This window comes from Ictalurus furcatus, chromosome 3, assembly GCF_023375685.1.
Source record: "Ictalurus furcatus strain D&B chromosome 3, Billie_1.0, whole genome shotgun sequence".
Lineage (NCBI taxonomy): Eukaryota > Metazoa > Chordata > Actinopteri > Siluriformes > Ictaluridae > Ictalurus > Ictalurus furcatus.
Genome location: NC_071257.1, coordinates 19,852,104 through 19,868,920, shown reverse-complemented (window position 1 = coordinate 19,868,920; position 16,817 = coordinate 19,852,104). Strand labels below are relative to the sequence as shown.

General features: G+C 35.7%; 2 protein-coding genes across 4 annotated transcripts; one reads left to right on the top strand and one right to left on the bottom strand.

The window, feature by feature from the left end:
* Nucleotides 1–178: 178 nt before the first annotated feature.
* On the bottom strand, nt 179–7,825 carry LOC128605648 (microsomal triglyceride transfer protein large subunit). 2 transcript variants are annotated; one of them, XM_053621296.1, is made up of 18 exons: nt 7,689–7,825; nt 7,230–7,414; nt 6,917–7,042; nt 6,119–6,226; nt 5,776–5,895; nt 5,180–5,319; nt 4,889–5,039; nt 4,486–4,634; nt 4,210–4,378; nt 4,016–4,123; nt 3,643–3,852; nt 3,303–3,514; nt 2,489–2,586; nt 2,188–2,309; nt 1,573–1,797; nt 1,199–1,323; nt 890–1,060; nt 179–551 (listed from the first exon to the last, which is right to left on the bottom strand). In XM_053621296.1, exons 1-18 carry the CDS (start codon nt 7,759–7,761, stop codon nt 401–403), a joined length of 2,643 nt encoding a protein of 880 aa, XP_053477271.1. In that variant the 5' UTR covers nt 7,762–7,825; the 3' UTR covers nt 179–400. The 2 variants fall into 2 exon arrangements, with proteins under 2 accessions (XP_053477271.1, XP_053477272.1); XM_053621297.1 differs by having other exon boundaries at nt 7,695–7,823.
* A 2,515-nt stretch (nt 7,826–10,340) lies between these two features.
* Nucleotides 10,341–16,470, top strand: rps24 (ribosomal protein S24). Of its 2 annotated transcripts, none has more exons than XM_053621299.1 (5): nt 10,341–10,427; nt 11,127–11,192; nt 11,277–11,486; nt 11,661–11,774; nt 16,401–16,470. In XM_053621299.1, exons 1-5 carry the CDS (start codon nt 10,425–10,427, stop codon nt 16,401–16,403), a joined length of 396 nt encoding a protein of 131 aa, XP_053477274.1. In that variant the 5' UTR covers nt 10,341–10,424; the 3' UTR covers nt 16,404–16,470. The 2 variants fall into 2 exon arrangements, with proteins under 2 accessions (XP_053477274.1, XP_053477273.1); XM_053621298.1 differs by having other exon boundaries at nt 15,941–16,470.
* The last annotated feature ends 347 nt before the right edge of the window (nt 16,471–16,817 follow it).

The following is a 16,817-nucleotide window of genomic DNA, read 5'->3' as shown; positions in this document are numbered from 1 at the left end:
GTAAGCATTACCTGTAAGTTCAAAATGAAAATGTAAATGGTAAAAATAGTGTAGCTGAGTAATAGTACAAATATGAGTATTTTCCATAATCAAGTAAAGTACAAACCCTAAAATTATATTTAACCATAGTAAACACTTAACTATGCTCCACCTGAGAGAGTTACAGCATCATTCAGCAAACATTGAAAAGTAGTTTACTGATTTGTTTTTCTCGCTTGTCTGAATTGTAAAGGGTTTCATTTGTTATAACACTCTGCTTAGCATGTCCCTTTAGTCTCTGAGGCACGAACTTGTGTAGTCATATACAGCTACAGTGTTATCCACCTGTTATACTCAACGAATGAGAAACTCGATGCTCTTTATGAGTGGATGATCATGAAGACTCAAATTTATTTTATTGTTATTTGGAGTTTGGGTTAAGTAGATTTCTACACATCTTTGAATTTTCCTTATTGAATGCTGCCTCTTCTCCGGAAAGAGTCCATTTTTGTTTGCGTCGCTGAACAAGTTTTGTTCTGTTTTGAATGTTTACTCGGGTAGACACACTCTCTCTGAGGAGGAAAATGGAAATGCTAATTAAAATACAGATTATAACAGAATCTCTGTAAAAGTAATAGCTTACAGTATTCTGTATTTTAAATACTGTACATCTTTAATATTAGATACATGCCTGTATGTCAGGCTAAAGTTGTCTGTGAATACTATGTTTAGATTTTTATGATATTATAGTCATACAATTTGTCATATGTGTTATATCCTTTGACTGGTCAATGTAATGCTTGACCACTTTGAAGCTTGTATGATTAACATTGTATACATATATACATTCTGAAACAATGTCCCAAAAATATCATTTAAATTAGTCTATATTTAAATCTAAGTCTTCTACCTGTAAAGCAGAGGATCTCTGATGAGCTGCAGACAGTATTGTACAGGGGTGTCATAGAAGCTAACAGTGGTGACAAATCTGACAGAAGGGTCCATCTTCACCACAGTCTCAGCTGTAGTGCTTATGAGTGGAGCGTCCACTTCTGCCTTGGCACTGACAATTAGTGAGAACCTAAGAAATGCACAAGATTCTTTTTAATAAATTCCCCAAGAAAAATTAATTTATGGATCATTATAAGTGCTCGTAAGGAAAGACATAAAGAATAGAAATGACAATGTAATCGTAATACACACACTCAATTTTACATACTTGTTATTGACAGAGGTTTTTGACTCCTGAGTGAATATGCTGAATGCCAAATCAGCTGATACGTCAACAGAAAGACCACCATGAAAAACACCATGAGCTTGTAGTCCAGACTGGAGAATTAGACTCTGATAGAGGTAAGAGTACATAGGCTGTTTTTAAGTTCTGCTTTGAATGATTTCTGCTTTGGGATTATCTGCAAATGCTTTAATATTTTGATTTGATCTGATTTTAATTATTATTATTTTTTATCTCATAATGTGTCATGATTAAGTACCTCAGATAGTCAATTCTGAGAGTAAAGGATGAATTATGGAATAAAATATCAATGATCAATGAATAAAGTACAACAAAAAAAATGCATCTCAAAATTTTACCTGTCTGTTATCGAGAATGAGAATATTTCCAGAGATAATGTTCATTGGTCCTTCACCTGCTGAGAAATACTTGCTCATCAAGTCTCCATAGCCCTGGAAGAAGACAATGGGCTGGATCTGCACACCCAGAAACATGGCTGACATTCCTGCCATTAACTCTTCCTCTTCTGCTCCTGTTGCTTCAGTCCCAAACAGAGAATCAAGACCACTTGTCTCTAGAGAAACCTGGGGCATACAAAAATACAAGCTAATCTATTGTTTCTTCCTTTCCTTGTAATGTGAACTAGGTGGTAGGTGACTCTCTTCTATGAACAATTAATGTGTATTGTATCTTTATGAAAATTCAAGTTGTCTTGGTAACTCTTAATTATACAGTAATTAAACAGCATCGTGCAATAATGATTTAATGATGTTCAGTTCAATTGAGCTCATTCATTAGTGGTGGGTTTATGAAAGTGTGAAAATAACACTCCACATAATGTATACTGATTACTTTAACATACTCTTTTCCAAGATGTGGGAACATTTCTAAATCATGCCTAAAAGTGCCTTCATGGTCTATGTTACAAGAATTTCTTTACATTAGCTAGTGAATATTACAGTTGCTTTTTGTACCTGCAGTAAATGCAAACTTCTCCCTCTGGTTTGGGCATAGAATTGGCTATTGCTTTGCTTTGGAGCTCCAGACTCAGAAAAGAGAAATTCAAAGTCATATGATGCAAGCATGTTCTTGTTCTCTGTGGAGCATTAAATAGATTAAGATGAAAAATACTCTCATGTCACTTAGCATATTCAGCACTAGTCTCAATCAGTTTAAATTCATTCATATAGAGTTGGTTGGATGACAAAAATAGAAGCAATAACTTTAATAAGGTAAAGATTTCAAATCTGGGAAGTGAATGGAAATGTTTAATACCTGTCATCAGTCCAGCATATGAAGAAGAACAACCAGATCGTGCAAGATGGAAATAATTATTCAGTTTTGGGTCTTTCAACACATTACGAATAACATTTCTAAAAAGAGATCAAGAGATTTTGATAAGCAGAGGAAGATATATTTTTTAAAATTTATATCAAAATTCCATCAGAGTACACTCCTGGGTAAAAAAAAAAAATCAAAAAATAAAAATGGGCCAAGCACAAAATGGCAAAATATTATGCTTTTAATGGTCTTAACAAATCATTGGTCAGAAAATTAGCAAGAATTAAACAAATAGATAAAGTAACTTAGAATGGGGTAGCTTTTCCCTTTGATTTCTTTAAATGTTTAAGCCTTTTAGGTAAACTTTCAGATCATTTTGTACACTTTCTTTATTTTGTGTTTTTGAATTTTACACCAAACATTTTAATCATTATCATGATTTTACCTTTGCATACAAGAAGACTATATAAGTAAATTTCCCTGTTTTTAGCTTTTCCCCAAACAGTTCAATTGAGCAAAAGAAAATGAGCATGTTGGTGGCACAGGAGGTCTCAGGAGTGCATTTGTTTAATTCTTGCTAATTTTCTGACCAATGGTTTATTGTTAAGACCATTAAAAGCTTAATATTTTGCTATTTTGAGCTTGGCCCTTTTTCTTTCTTTTCTTTCTTTTTTTTTTTGAATCATACATCTTGTAAAAAATATAACTAAGCACAAGGTGTAGAAAAATCCCTTAAGGCAATGCTTTGAAAAAAGAAATAATTTTTAATTTTAATTAATTTTTTAATCTTCAAGGAAATAGATCCTACCTGGCAGGAGAATCTGACCGTAGCACGCTCATAATTTTGGTGGTAAGAAACTTGGAGACCTCAGGCTTTTCTTCTGCAATTTTCAGGATTATCTCTTGGACATCTATGTCCAGAGGATCATACATAAGCAAGAGCTGAGCAGCATCCAGACGTACAGGAACGGAAAAAGACTTCTTTCTTTGGTTAAATATGTTTCTGGCATGCTCCTTAACCTAACAAGAGAGTGCATATCAAAAGGTAATTATGCATGCAGTCTGTGCCCTGTTTACACAGAGGTGGCATTGGCTATTCCCCACACTCTTTCTACAAGACTTTAAAAAAAAGAAAATGTTTATTTTACCTCTTTTGTGATATATTGAGGTGGAAAGCCCTGCAATGCTGAGAGTACAATGCTTGACACAGATTTGGAGTGATCAATATACTGGAGAAGGACAGGCACTGTCTCTGGAAGGCGAGCACTTTTTAGGGCTAGCAGGTAGGACTTTATCTCTCTTTCTTCAGTGGATGCACTCAGCCCTTTCACAATAAGTCCCTTAGCATGTTCAACTTCCTTGGAGGTAAAATACAAAGTGTTTAAAGTTTAAAATGGAGCATTTCATTTCTTACATTCATAGGATGCTGTGCTAAGTGTCTTTCTAAAAATGTAAGCAAATATATAAACATAAAATATAAAAACAAATGGGGGAACAAAAAATCATTGTCTTATATTTTACCTGAAGGTAGCACATGTCTGCAGAACACATTTTCCGGATTACTGTCCCAAGAACAATGAGAGCCATTTCATGTGTCTCCCACTGTGCAGATGTGTGTGTAAGGATGTGCTAGAAGACAAACATTAAAATGTATAATTAAGTAAAAAGTTCCTAATTATAACTCAATAGTAAATATAGTTTAGAATTTCCCTTACAGTGATGATATTAATTAAATGAGTGGATGGCTGAGAAGAGAATGCACAGGCGTAGAGAAATTTCTCCAGCAGCGGTGATGTCTTTGGATTTGGGATGTTGATAAAAGAGACAAGGGCCTCCAGGGAAGCAGGTGTAGAGGCCGCTGCAGCTGCATCTATCAGAATAGGACTAAAGAAATAATAATGATAATAATCATAATAATAATATTAATAATAATAATAAATCATCAACTCTGATGGCACAGAAACAGGCATAATTATTTATTTTATACTTACACAAAATTGGCATGAGCCTTTTTCAAAATATTTTTTATTTGAACCATTTCCAGATTTCGCAGGGATTCTGACAGCTGGAGGAACATGTTCACTGTCGTTGACTGAGTGTGCAACTCTTTTGCTTTCAAATGAGCTAGGATTTTAGGAACCTAAAAGAAAATTTCAACAAAAAGTGAACTGGTTTTCGGCATTTTTAGATTTCTTTTATCTTGTGTTTTTACATTAATTGTGTCTTCTTTGAGTAACTTGAGATTCATTATAAACACTTAGTTTATATAATAAGCCCTGCTTAAACCACATGTTTCAGGATCATGACATTACAACGGCATTCTTAAGACTGTATGTGTGTTTTGTGGCTATGAATTAATTAGGCATTACAATGTGAGAAATCATTGTAACTTACTGAATATCTCTTGATGGCAGGCTGCCTGACAGCAGGTATTGCATGAATGGTATGATTCACATAGCCTGCCTTGAGAGACCTGAGCATGTCCTGCAGTGCTCCCTGTGCCTCATTAGGACCAGAGTGTGTAGATAAGAGCTGCAACAACTGCCTGAAGACAATCGCACAGATTTCACCACATGCAGTCTCATGCACAATCATGATTTAATCTTACAGTATAAATGTGGTCTGCTTATAATGCAACAGATTTTTAAATGCCATCTGGTTCAACCAAACAATCATGCAGTATACCTTGAAGAAATGTGGATTCCTACTGTAGGATATTCATCTAAAACCAGTGAGCCAAATTCCTCTGAAATGACTGATTTTATGTGGCTACCATCCATAGTGAAAACTGTTTCAGAGCTCCCACCTGAACTCACCCTAAAGAACTAAAGTTACAGAAATATTTAGGACAAACATAAAATACATTTCTTATCGTTTAATAAATCAAAACTCTTAGAAGTTTCAGTGCCACACTAGGGCTATGCGGTACATGTCTGCTCTTAATAGAATATTGTGAAAATGGTGTAGTAACAATATAAGTTCTGTGGTATTCAACTCAGCTGTTAACAGTTAAATTTGCAGCATGCCAATTGTGTAGCAAAGTCAGGCGGGCAGGGAAGCTGCAGAGTTATTTGTTTTGAGGTTCACGATTTCACGTTACTGTTTGCCAAATAAAAAGCTCACATGACCCTTGGTCTGCACAACTGTCTGCTGTGTTCTCTGAGCAGCATACTACTAACATTTTTACACAGTGCAAAATAAGATTCCATCATACATTTTGCACAATCAGTTAACACGAGAGTTCCAAGCTCTTATGACTACAGAATATGTAATATTTATACCTGGTTAGCAAACATCTTCCCATCAGTCATTCTCTTTTCACAGTTTTCATGATGTTTGACTTTGATAATGTCATCCCCTGACATATGGTATGAGACCTGGCACTGTCCTGTTGTGTCATCCTGAAATGAAATGAGTCATAAGACAAAAATATTTTTATTAAATGGATATCATATCTTATGATTCACTAAAAGGGAAAAGTATAACTATATAGTAAGTTAACACTGTAGTATTTAACTATAGTATCTGAAAGTGATTTGAGTAAACTGGTGCTGAAAATGTGAAACAACATGACTTTAAAATATTGGATTAAGATAAAAAAAAAAAAAAAAGTTTTCAGCTTACTTCCTTAATGGTTCCAGACTGAGCTTGAATTTGGAGCAGCATCGCCAATCCTTTTTTGAAATTCAAGCTGACCGTGTTGTCCGAAGAAACATCAAAAACTCCTTTAATCTAAATACATCACAGACATGTTACTGGACATTTTAGTTAAGTTTAGCAAAGGCATTACATGACAAATTGGAGATCCTTATATTTTACACTAGGTCTTCTAGTAAATCCCTGTGAATTCTGATTTTTGAAATTAGTTTTAGAAATGCAATGCCAGAGAAACAGGAAGAGATGAATTAAAGAGATAATCAAATACAGTTTATGTCAGATGTTGATCATTTTGAAACCAGTGCAATACTTAAAAAAAAAACCTTTGTGTTTGAATTTTTTTTTTAAATAAAACTATATAATTCTTAAATAAAATAATACTATAAAAATTTTTGAGGGCACTGTACATTTCCACAAAATGTAAATCTAGTTCAATATGGTAAGGACCATTTAGTGTCCTTTTAAATGCATAGTGCCTGCTTCAGCAAGCTTTCCTCATTCTTTATTCCTTATCATTATCAAGACTAATATTTAAATTGTTTATTTTGAAAGACATCTGTGTAGTTTCTGCACTGACTCTATAAGAGTGATTAATCTCATCCACAAATAGCTATACTGACTGCAGTTTTTCCAACTAGGTTGAAACTAATTGATGAGTTATGTTGGTTTTGCTTCTGCTTGGTTTGAATCAAAACCTTTAGCAGCACTATTACAGGGCATCTGTGCTCTACTTGAGTTTTCCATTTTTCAGAAGAATAATCATACCTTTCCTGAGTGAATATGCACAAGAAATGGTTCCTTAACATGTTCAGAGCCACTCGCCATGTCACCAAGGACCAAAGGTTTGCTGGTGGAGTCACTTGAATTGGGATTAAGTTTTAGATTTTGAATCTGCAGAAAAAGAGTGTAGAATATATTTTTTTAAAAAAAACAAAAAAAAAAACTATTTCCCAGACCCTTGCAGGTGAAAAGCGCTTCATGTAGACATGCAATATTAGCAACATTAAATATTATATACCTATAAAAATTATAAAATTCCTTAAGCTTGAAAGTCCTTTATTTCTAATATAAAACTTACTTGTAATTGCAGAAGCTGTTCTTGCTGGCTGTTCCTCCATAGTGAATGGATGTGTATGGTTGCTAGCACAGTGAATGCAGTAGCTTCTCCAAAATCCTCAGAGATGGGAGCCACCTCCATAGACGTGCTGTACTCATACTCATACAGAACCCCCGGATCGAAGTGGAGGCCTGTACTGAGCACGACTGAAACACCAGCACTGTTTATACTCAATGAAGTACAAAAGTGTTAAGTAACTCATAGTGGTATTATCAAATGAATAAGCAGGGTGAAAAATACAGAAATCAATAGCACAGTAGTACCAAAATTAGAAACAGCTGTATTTCAGTAATGCATCAGCTGTTTGAAATTAAACATTAGAAACGTCATTAATCAAACAGAAGACAAGAAATATTGTGGAAAAAAAATTGAAGGAGTATTAAATCCCTCATGAAAAATCGTTCAGATGAATAAAATGACCTTTACCGCTCACATTGTCCCTAATTCCAATAAGAAAAAGGAAGCAGAATGTCAAACAAACGGATGGCTTCATTTTTGTGAACTGGAGCAGCAAGAATACTCTGGCAGGTTTACTCGGTCAGTCTGACAAAGAACAGTGTCAACGAAAAAGCTTTACCAATGAAAGCGGGGATGATGCAATATAGAAACTGAACATCTGCCAATACAGAGATGTTTTGTACTGTGGCTTAAATACCTGTAATGAATTGCTCCATGCCAACATGTACTTCTTCAAAAACTAGTGTTTATTCAGTAACATCAGTTTCTTCTCTGCGTAGCAATAACTAAAGACGATCATTGTATTACGTGGCAGAAAGGTGAGATGCATAGTAATGTCACGTCACAGCTCACGGGTCCTCAGCTCCATCCTGAGCTCAGGTTATTGTCTGTGTGAAGTTGTTCATGTTCTCCCCATCCTCATGTAGGTTTCCTCCTCATTCCTCAGTTTCCTCCCATCTCCAAAAAACAGGTAGGTAGGTGAATTATCTACATTAATTACCCATAGGTGTGAATGAATGTATACAGTATCTGAAATGTCATGTGTATTAGTCATGATATATTTCAGTGATGTTTATTACTGGATTTAATCATTGGATTTCCATGATTGTTGCTTTTTCAATAATTACACTGATTTAAATAATAAAAAAGACATCCATCTCATTAAAGCATATTATGTTCAAACATCAAGGGGATCAAGAATTTATTACCTTTTATTTTTACCATACATGATGTTGCTTTATGTAAAATAAAATGCAAAAAAAAAACAAAAACCCTGCTCTAATCATGAGGGCACATGAGGACATGGTGCTACTGATCCAACATGATTCCGATTTGCCAAAGAACATTTGAAAAAGGTCTTTCTGACCTCTCCTTTTGGTCACACTACTAGAAGTATAAGGTTTATCTTAACTGTACAGTAACTCTAGTATAAACTGAAGTATAAACTTTAACTTTACCTTAGAAGACATCAAATATTTAGATTTTTCACATTTATCATAGGAAATCTGTAAGTAAACCTGAGATAAGGCGGATAGTGGCAGAGAGCACAATGACACCACTGAAATGTGTTTGAAGTGAAATACCCTGTGCATACAGATAAAACTCCATAACTGATTTGTTTAAACTTAAATAAATCTAATGTTGTAGGATCTAGGCATGCCGTTTTAGGCTACATGTTTGACAAATTCCCTAGGTTTTATAGCAAATGATTTTTGCATTATCATCTACTTTTAGGGTGATAATCAGGAAACAATTTTGATGTCTGATGTCCTTGCAAAAACCATTTAAAGATTCAGAACCTTTTCTCTGCTACTGAATTTGATTGACGAGGTATTTTCATACCAAAACGAATCTGAATTCTATGTAGTATGGCTATTCATTTTAAACTGGCTCTTTCCTTATCTCTTGTATTTTAACACAGGTTAAAAAGAAAGACTTTCAGCATGATATAATGATCATCATTATGTGTGCAGTAAAGAGTGCAGCTATTCCACCACTTACATGCCACCATTATTACAACATTCCTTGTTCTCCTGTAACAGGCTGCTTTTATACACCAGGAGCTCTTTAACATATTATATTACTATCTTCTTATATAACAGATATGTGACAATGTAAGCTACAAAATGTTATTTGTATAATGAGGTTGATGGATACGGTGCCAGACTGTTTTCAACATCAGGTCTATGTTATTTTATAAGCACTGAGTAAATATTGTAGGCCAATACAGAAGGGATAATCTCAGCTTTGTAACCCAAAAGTGGATGACCTATCAGAGTATTTAAAGTAAATCATGTAACGTAGGGGAACATTCTCCAAGCCATCATGGGTTAGCACAAGGTTACTGCGCGGTTCAAATGATTTAAAAGTTATAGGAATGTTTGGGAAACATTAGGGAAATGTTCTCTGAACCATAAGGCACAACAAAATGTTATATTTCCAGAAACACCCCCCTCCAAAAAAAAAAAGATGTGTTATCAGAAGGTCTCGGGAACCAAAAACAATCGTTCTCAGAATGTTCTGGAAACACGACTAGTTTGGATATTACTACCTTCATATATAAGACATATAAAAAAATGTAAGCCACTGAGTTATAAATAGCTACAATATCATGCTGTCTTTGACACTTTAACATCAAGTCTTTATTATTATTATTATTATTATTATTTTTCAGTAACACTCTTGAGTTAATATCTTAGGCCAATACAGATAGCCCTGGCTGGGTAACAGTGTAACATCTAGGAAAGGCCTATTAAAGCGAAAACCATTAATTCATTAAACTAAAACTGCTACAGTGCTATGTAGGACTATGATATTTAGCTGGTCTTGTATCTAAACTTTACTGACCTTTAGCAGCAGTAAAATTTACATCATAAACAGCGAATGGGTTTTAGCCATAGACAAGTTTATGGTTTAGTTCTTTGTTGCTCTTTTTTAAAATAATAAAAAATCCCTTTATTTTTTTCGCTTACATGTTTAAAAAAAAAAAACAACAACCCATCATTGTTTACGTTTTAACTATTTTCGTACAGTGAACGCATTTTCTTCCACCTGCTTCGACGTCATTGTCTTCAGTTAGTCTGCTTTTTATAGTCAGGCAATAACGCGGCCACCCAAACACCGATCCGGTCAGGCATATTACTGGGCACTTCCAGGTCCTCCTTCCTTTTTTTCGCCCCTGAGCAAGTCGACGCCAAGATGGTGAGTTTCCCTGAAAGTAATCTAATAAAATCCTTGCAATCATAAGCACCAAACTTACCAAATTAGTAAAATAAAATTCTATATAATGTATCTGAATGTATTAAGGCTATATTGAGATGAATGTAGGGGTGTGAGTTTATTTTTTGTAGTGTATAATACGATGTGGTAGCATGTAGGTCTATGTTTAGCTTTTACCCTGTTATTGAGGGCTTAGTCCGGGCTCGTGCTCCAGTTACGCTGTGTATGAGGAAAGAATGCTTGTAGAAATTGGCTGTAAGATATGAAACCTTTTAGTTGTCTTGAGTTTTTAACTATTATAGCTGGTGTGTGTGGTTATTAAACAGCCTAGTGTAGTTAGCCCAGTGCTAAGCTAGTTAGCCATCCAGGTGTTTTTTGCTTCCTCGCTGGTCCTTTTCAAATAGTTAGCTAGCTTTGTTAGTAATTAGTGCTGGGTGCAGTATATGAGAAACTGCTTGCGGTTTTTTTTTTTTGTTTGTTTTTTTTGGTAGTAGAAGTGTTTTAGTAAGTGATGCTTGTGGCCTGGCCTTTAAAATTGAGTTGAAATTAATTCTAACGTCTCAGTGAAAATTTGTACCTCAGTTCTCATGGGAGTTCATGTTTATTTGCTTAATTGTAAGTCTGAATAACTTGTAAATGTGTGCATGCAGAGGATAATCAGTTTATCCTTTTCTGTTTCAGAATGACAGTGTCACACTCAGGACTCGGAAGTTCATGACAAACCGCTTGCTTCAGAGGAAGCAAATGGTGAGTGAGGGTTTAAACAGTCTGGTAGTTAAACTGTACCTGTCATGTTGATGCTTGATAAGTGATGCATGCTTTCCTTCTCAGGTTCTGGATGTCCTGCACCCTGGAAAAGCAACAGTCCCCAAGACTGAAATCAGGGAGAAGCTTGCCAAAATGTACAAGACCACGCCTGATGTGGTGTTCGTCTTCGGTTTCAAGACTCAATTCGGTGGCGGCAAGACAACAGGTTTCGCCATGGTCTACGATTCACTGGACTACGCCAAGAAGAATGAGCCCAAATACAGACTGGCCAGAGTGAGACATTGCTCCATGCTTTTTCATTTCGTATTCTGAAGTAACCAGTTTCTTCTTGTGAAAGACGTAGAACAGATGAAAATGATGATGGCTGTGTGCCTGAACCACTGAGTCGAGGATGTCCATTCAGTAGTGTTAGTCAGGCTTTCAAAAATGTGCCTTTTCTTATTTTAGCACGGCCTCTATGAGAAGAAAAAGACCTCCAGAAAACAGCGCAAGGAGAGAAAGAACCGAATGAAGAAAGTACGAGGCACCAAGAAAGCCTCTGTTGGTGCTGCTGGCAAAAAGGTAATGTTAATCTATTTACACATGTTCAATTCAACTTTCTCAGTTCTGTCCATACCATATTTCAGTCTTTATTTTTTTATTATTATTATTCTCACCTTTCCCATGTTTATATCATCTTTCTTCTCACTTCTACATCTGGACTGTAGAAGGTAAAATCTTGTAAATGGACTAATTCCTATTTAAGATTTACTGGAGTGAGATCCCATAACGTGTTTCTTAATATCATAGAAAAGTCTTTGACCTGTAGTGTGCATATTATTGCAGGCTACTCATCCTTTAAGGCTCACTATTTACCCGCTTGAGATAAAGGAGTAGTTTGTCAAATGAAATGTACCCTATTTTCCATTTATGCTGAATGTAACTCCTCATCTAAGATGTAGTTTATCTGAAGTTTTATATTTTTGCTAAATTATTGTAGGTTTGTCCCAAAACATCAGAACAAGTCTGTTTTTTAAAAAAAAAAAGTATAAATGAAACTAATTCAGATATCTTATCACATAATTCCACCTTCAAAGCCACACCTCCCTGTGTCTTAATTGTGCAAAATAAAAATGTAAAAACAGAGTAAGCGCGTTTTCACACCTGGCTCGTTTGGAGCGTTTGTTTTGGAACCTGGAGCTTGTTTTTCGCTTGGTTTGGCTCATTTAGATATGAGCAAGGCAATCACGCTCCGATCTACACAAAAACAAGCAGCCTGATTGCAAGTGAACTCTAGAGTGGTTCGCTTGTTGTGAGAAAGCAATCCATCCCAACAAACCCATCTGTATAGCAGTGCATGATGGGAACTTTCACACCGGTATCCATAAATTAACATGACTATCAATGTATTTAAAATCATTTAATTACTATCAGATTCAAGTAGTTTTGTTACTCTGGGACAACACTGTGCATTAGAGGGTTAAACATTCCTGAAATCCTGAAAAGCTGTTGCGATTTAAATACGCTGAGGAGTGATAGATATGCTAGATTGATGAATTCAGTGGGTGAATTCATGGCAATTCAAGAACAAAGCGCGCCTCTTCATTTTAAAATTACGTGCAATGGCTCTTCTCTGAAACAGGTGAACTGCAACGATTTAACAATAAAATGTTGATTCCTGCTCAAACTGTTAAATTATAATAACCACAGCTAAAAAAGAAAGCCACAACGATAAGGTCACAAAGCTGCTGTCTATCCATCTTGAACACCCCGGAACATAAACGGGTGCACTCTGACCGAGGAGAGGGCAGTTTACTCGTTTACGGGACTTACATAAACGCATTTTGTTGTGTTTTGAAATATTGCATTGTGAAAAGGAACCAAGACAAGGAGAGAATGCAGCATCGTAACAAGTTCCTGTTTCAGAACAAAGCACAGGTCTGAAAACACCTTAAGAAGGTGGTTTGGGCTTTTATTGTTTAATGTTTTGACTATGCAGTTTGCTTTTAATCCAGTTTAGACCTCAATCTGTTTAGTCTGTTTGAAATGGTATAGCTGTGTGTGGTCTGAAGAATGATTATAAACTGGAGGCTATGGGCTTCTCTTACTGGTTAACTACATTAGCCTTGTAGCTCCAGTGCAACACTAAAGATGCAAACTTCAGATATCAAATGTCTTATTTGTTAAGCTACATTTAGTAAGGGGTTAATTTGTGCATTTCATCTTATTTGAAAGTACTATTCCTTTAAGGGTACTGTACTTGACTTTTGCACTAATGCAAAATTAGCTGAAGTAGTAATGCAGAGGTGGACAAATCATACTTTTATCTCTCTCACTGGGCAAATGAAAACTCTGCTGCCAAGTCCCATGGCTTGGGAGACTAAATGGCTACTTGAAAGTGATGGGTGTAAAGAAGTAATGTACAGTGCCCTCCACTAATATTGGTACCCTTGGTAAATATAAGCAAAAAAGGCTGTGAAAAATTCTTTACTGTTTAACCTTTTGATCCTTTGTTAAAATAATTTTTTAAAATTTATTATTTTTACAAATGTTCTGCTTTCATGGATAAACAATTGCAAACAAAACAGGTTTATAAAAAGAAGAAACCCCCCTTTTTTATTTTTTATTTTTTGGGACCTCAGCCTGTTAACACTGCCCACATTAAATAGCTAGTTCAGTTAACTTTCCCGATGTGCATTTTGCCGTTAGTGTCGTTGTTAATCTGGTGGTCCCTTTAAGATTTTTTGTTTATAGAAAAAGTTGGTCACATGACTGCCAACATGGCGGGTGTAGTATGTCTGGGATTGTGTTCATACTACACACACTCGCACATTAGTACATACTGTTTCAGTGGCCGTGCAGTAGGTACTGTATCGAATGCAGTACATATGCGATTTTTGGATGCAGCCCTAGTCATTCATAACAAGGAGTAAGACCAAGGGATATAGCTGTGATGTGCAGCTAAAGGTTGAGCTTCACAAAATGGGAAGTGGCTATAATAAAATAGCAAAAGCATTAAAAATGCCCATTTCCACCATCAGGGCAATAATTAAGAAGTTCTAGTCAACTGGAAATGTTATGAATCAACCTGTAGTTGCACGTGTCTATATTTCAACACACTGGGAAGAGGATGGTTCGACTGGCCAAAAAAATGAGTCACAGCTGGAGAATTGCAGAAGTTAGTTGCATCTTTGAGTCAGAAAGTCTCCAAAACTACAATCCGAAGTCACCTACATCACAAGTTGTTTGGAAGGGTTTCAAGAAAAAATCCTCTATTCTCTTCCAAAAACAAACTCGAGCATCTTCACTTTACCAGACACTAATGGAACTTCAAATGGGTTCGGGTTCTATGGTCAGATGAAACGAAAATAGAGCTTTTTGGCAATAAACAAGAGGTGGTTTTGGCGCACACTGAAAGGTACCCATATGGAAAAGTACCTCATGCTCACGGTTAAATATTGTGGTGGCTCTTTCATGTTTTGGAGCTGTTTTTCTGCCATCGGACGTGGACATTTTGTTAGGATACATGGCATCATGGTCCATCAAATATCAACAGATATTAAATGAAAACCTGACTGCATCCCCCAGAAAGTTTTAAATTGGGCCATGATTGGATCTTCCAGCAGGACACTGGTCCAAAACATGCATCAAAATCAACACAAATGGTTTACTGACCACAAAATCAAGGTCCTGTCATGGCCATCCCAGTCCCTTGACTTAAAACCCACAGAAAACCTGTTTTAAAAAAAAAAAGAAAAACTGAAAAGGAGAGGCCACCAGTGTGGACCTCAAAATTTGAAGGATCTAGAGAGATTCTGTTTATAGGATTGGTATCAGATTCCTTGCCATATATTCTCCAACTTCATCAGGTTTTGTAGGAGAAAACTTAGAATTATCATGGCAAAGGGAGGTAGCATTAAGTATTGACCTATAAGGGTGCCAATAACTTTGGCACACATTTAATTGTTTTTATATATATATATATATATATAATATAAAAAACCTGCTTTGTATGCAATTGTTTAATATCCATGAGAGCTGTGTATATTTGTGAATTTTTGTTGACCAAAAGATCAAAATGTTAAGCAACAGACAATTTTCGCATCCATCTTTGCACATATTTACTAATGGTGCCAATATTAGTAAAAGTTGCATCACAAATTTTGGTAAAAAAAAAAATCTGCAGCAAAATCAAGTGTTTTTGGCTGCAATGATCACAAAAAAACTGCAAAATCCTGTATGTTCTGATTAGGGTCTGTCACACCATAATGCAGTGCGTTATGAAAAATGTTGGTGCCACCAAGCAACCTACTTAACCACCAGGCAACTATGAGTAAAATCAGTAGCCCGGGCACACAATCTGCTTGTCCTGAGCACCCAGACTACTGATTTGTCCACCAATGTAATGTGATCAGTAGATCTATGACACATGACTGTGCTAATAAAAGGCACTGATGGCTTTCACAAGTTGTATGACCAACTTGTAGACGTGAACAGTTAAACTTATTGGCAAGTTTATGATTTAACCTCTTATGCTCCTTTTAACACTTGACTTAGTAATACCATGAAAACAGTGCACAATGATTAAGAGAACTTTTCTAAGACAGAAAAGTAAGCATTTGTTCCTTGGAGTTTTTAGAGGTTAAAAAACCTTCAGAACAATTCTTTGCACACATGTCTTGAACAAGGATCTCATGCTTTCCCACATTTTATGCCCTTTTTATTTTGCTTCTCCGGGATATTTTCAGAAATGAGATGTCAGGAAAAGGTAGAGCAGAAATTGGCATGGTGTACTGATTGCAATCCACTTTTAGTTGGAGTGCTCTGCATGTTAAACCTATAATACTTTTCCTCTAGAGAAAATCCCAGTACAAGACAGTTTGTGTTTGTCGTGTATAATTCTAACTTCTGAACATGTAAAAGCAAGATTGATATTGTGACTAGTAATTTGGATTTACACTATGAGTAGCATGATGTTTAGTTAACGCCACATTTGTCTAGAATAGCTGATTGAGTGCATGCTTGAAGTGTGACTACCAGATTCCATGTTTGTCACCCAACTTTAACCACTTGATATTTTATAGTGAACTGCCTTTAGAGTGCATAGAGAAGCAGCAGCAGTAGATGACTCTCAAAAAGCAAAATGCCATGAGTTCTTTTTCCAAATTGACTGTTTTCTAATGTGTACTTTATTTTTTGTCCCAACAGTGAGACCTTCAGTGGAGATGATCATCCTGAATGTTCTTGTATATTGTCCGCAAATAAATTTCTAAAAGGATGCTGGTCTTGTGTGGTTTATTTGATCCCTATGGACACTGTACTCTGACTTGGAGTCATTTTAACATTAAAAAAGAAAAAGCACCATATGCTTCTAGTATTTAAAACCTGAGGTACGGTGAGCATTATTAAGTAAACAGAAAACGAGCCCATGACAAAATGTAGGATTTCACAGCAGTGAAGTGAATTGAATTCAGAAAAGCTACTACCAATCTCTGGTATCTTTCGCAACTGATCTCACACTGGTCACTTGCACTCTCAATAGCTGTAACATTTTGCTCTACATTTTGTCTCTTAAAATAGACACCATTATATTCCATGCTATCCAAATGAGCATGATCAACATTG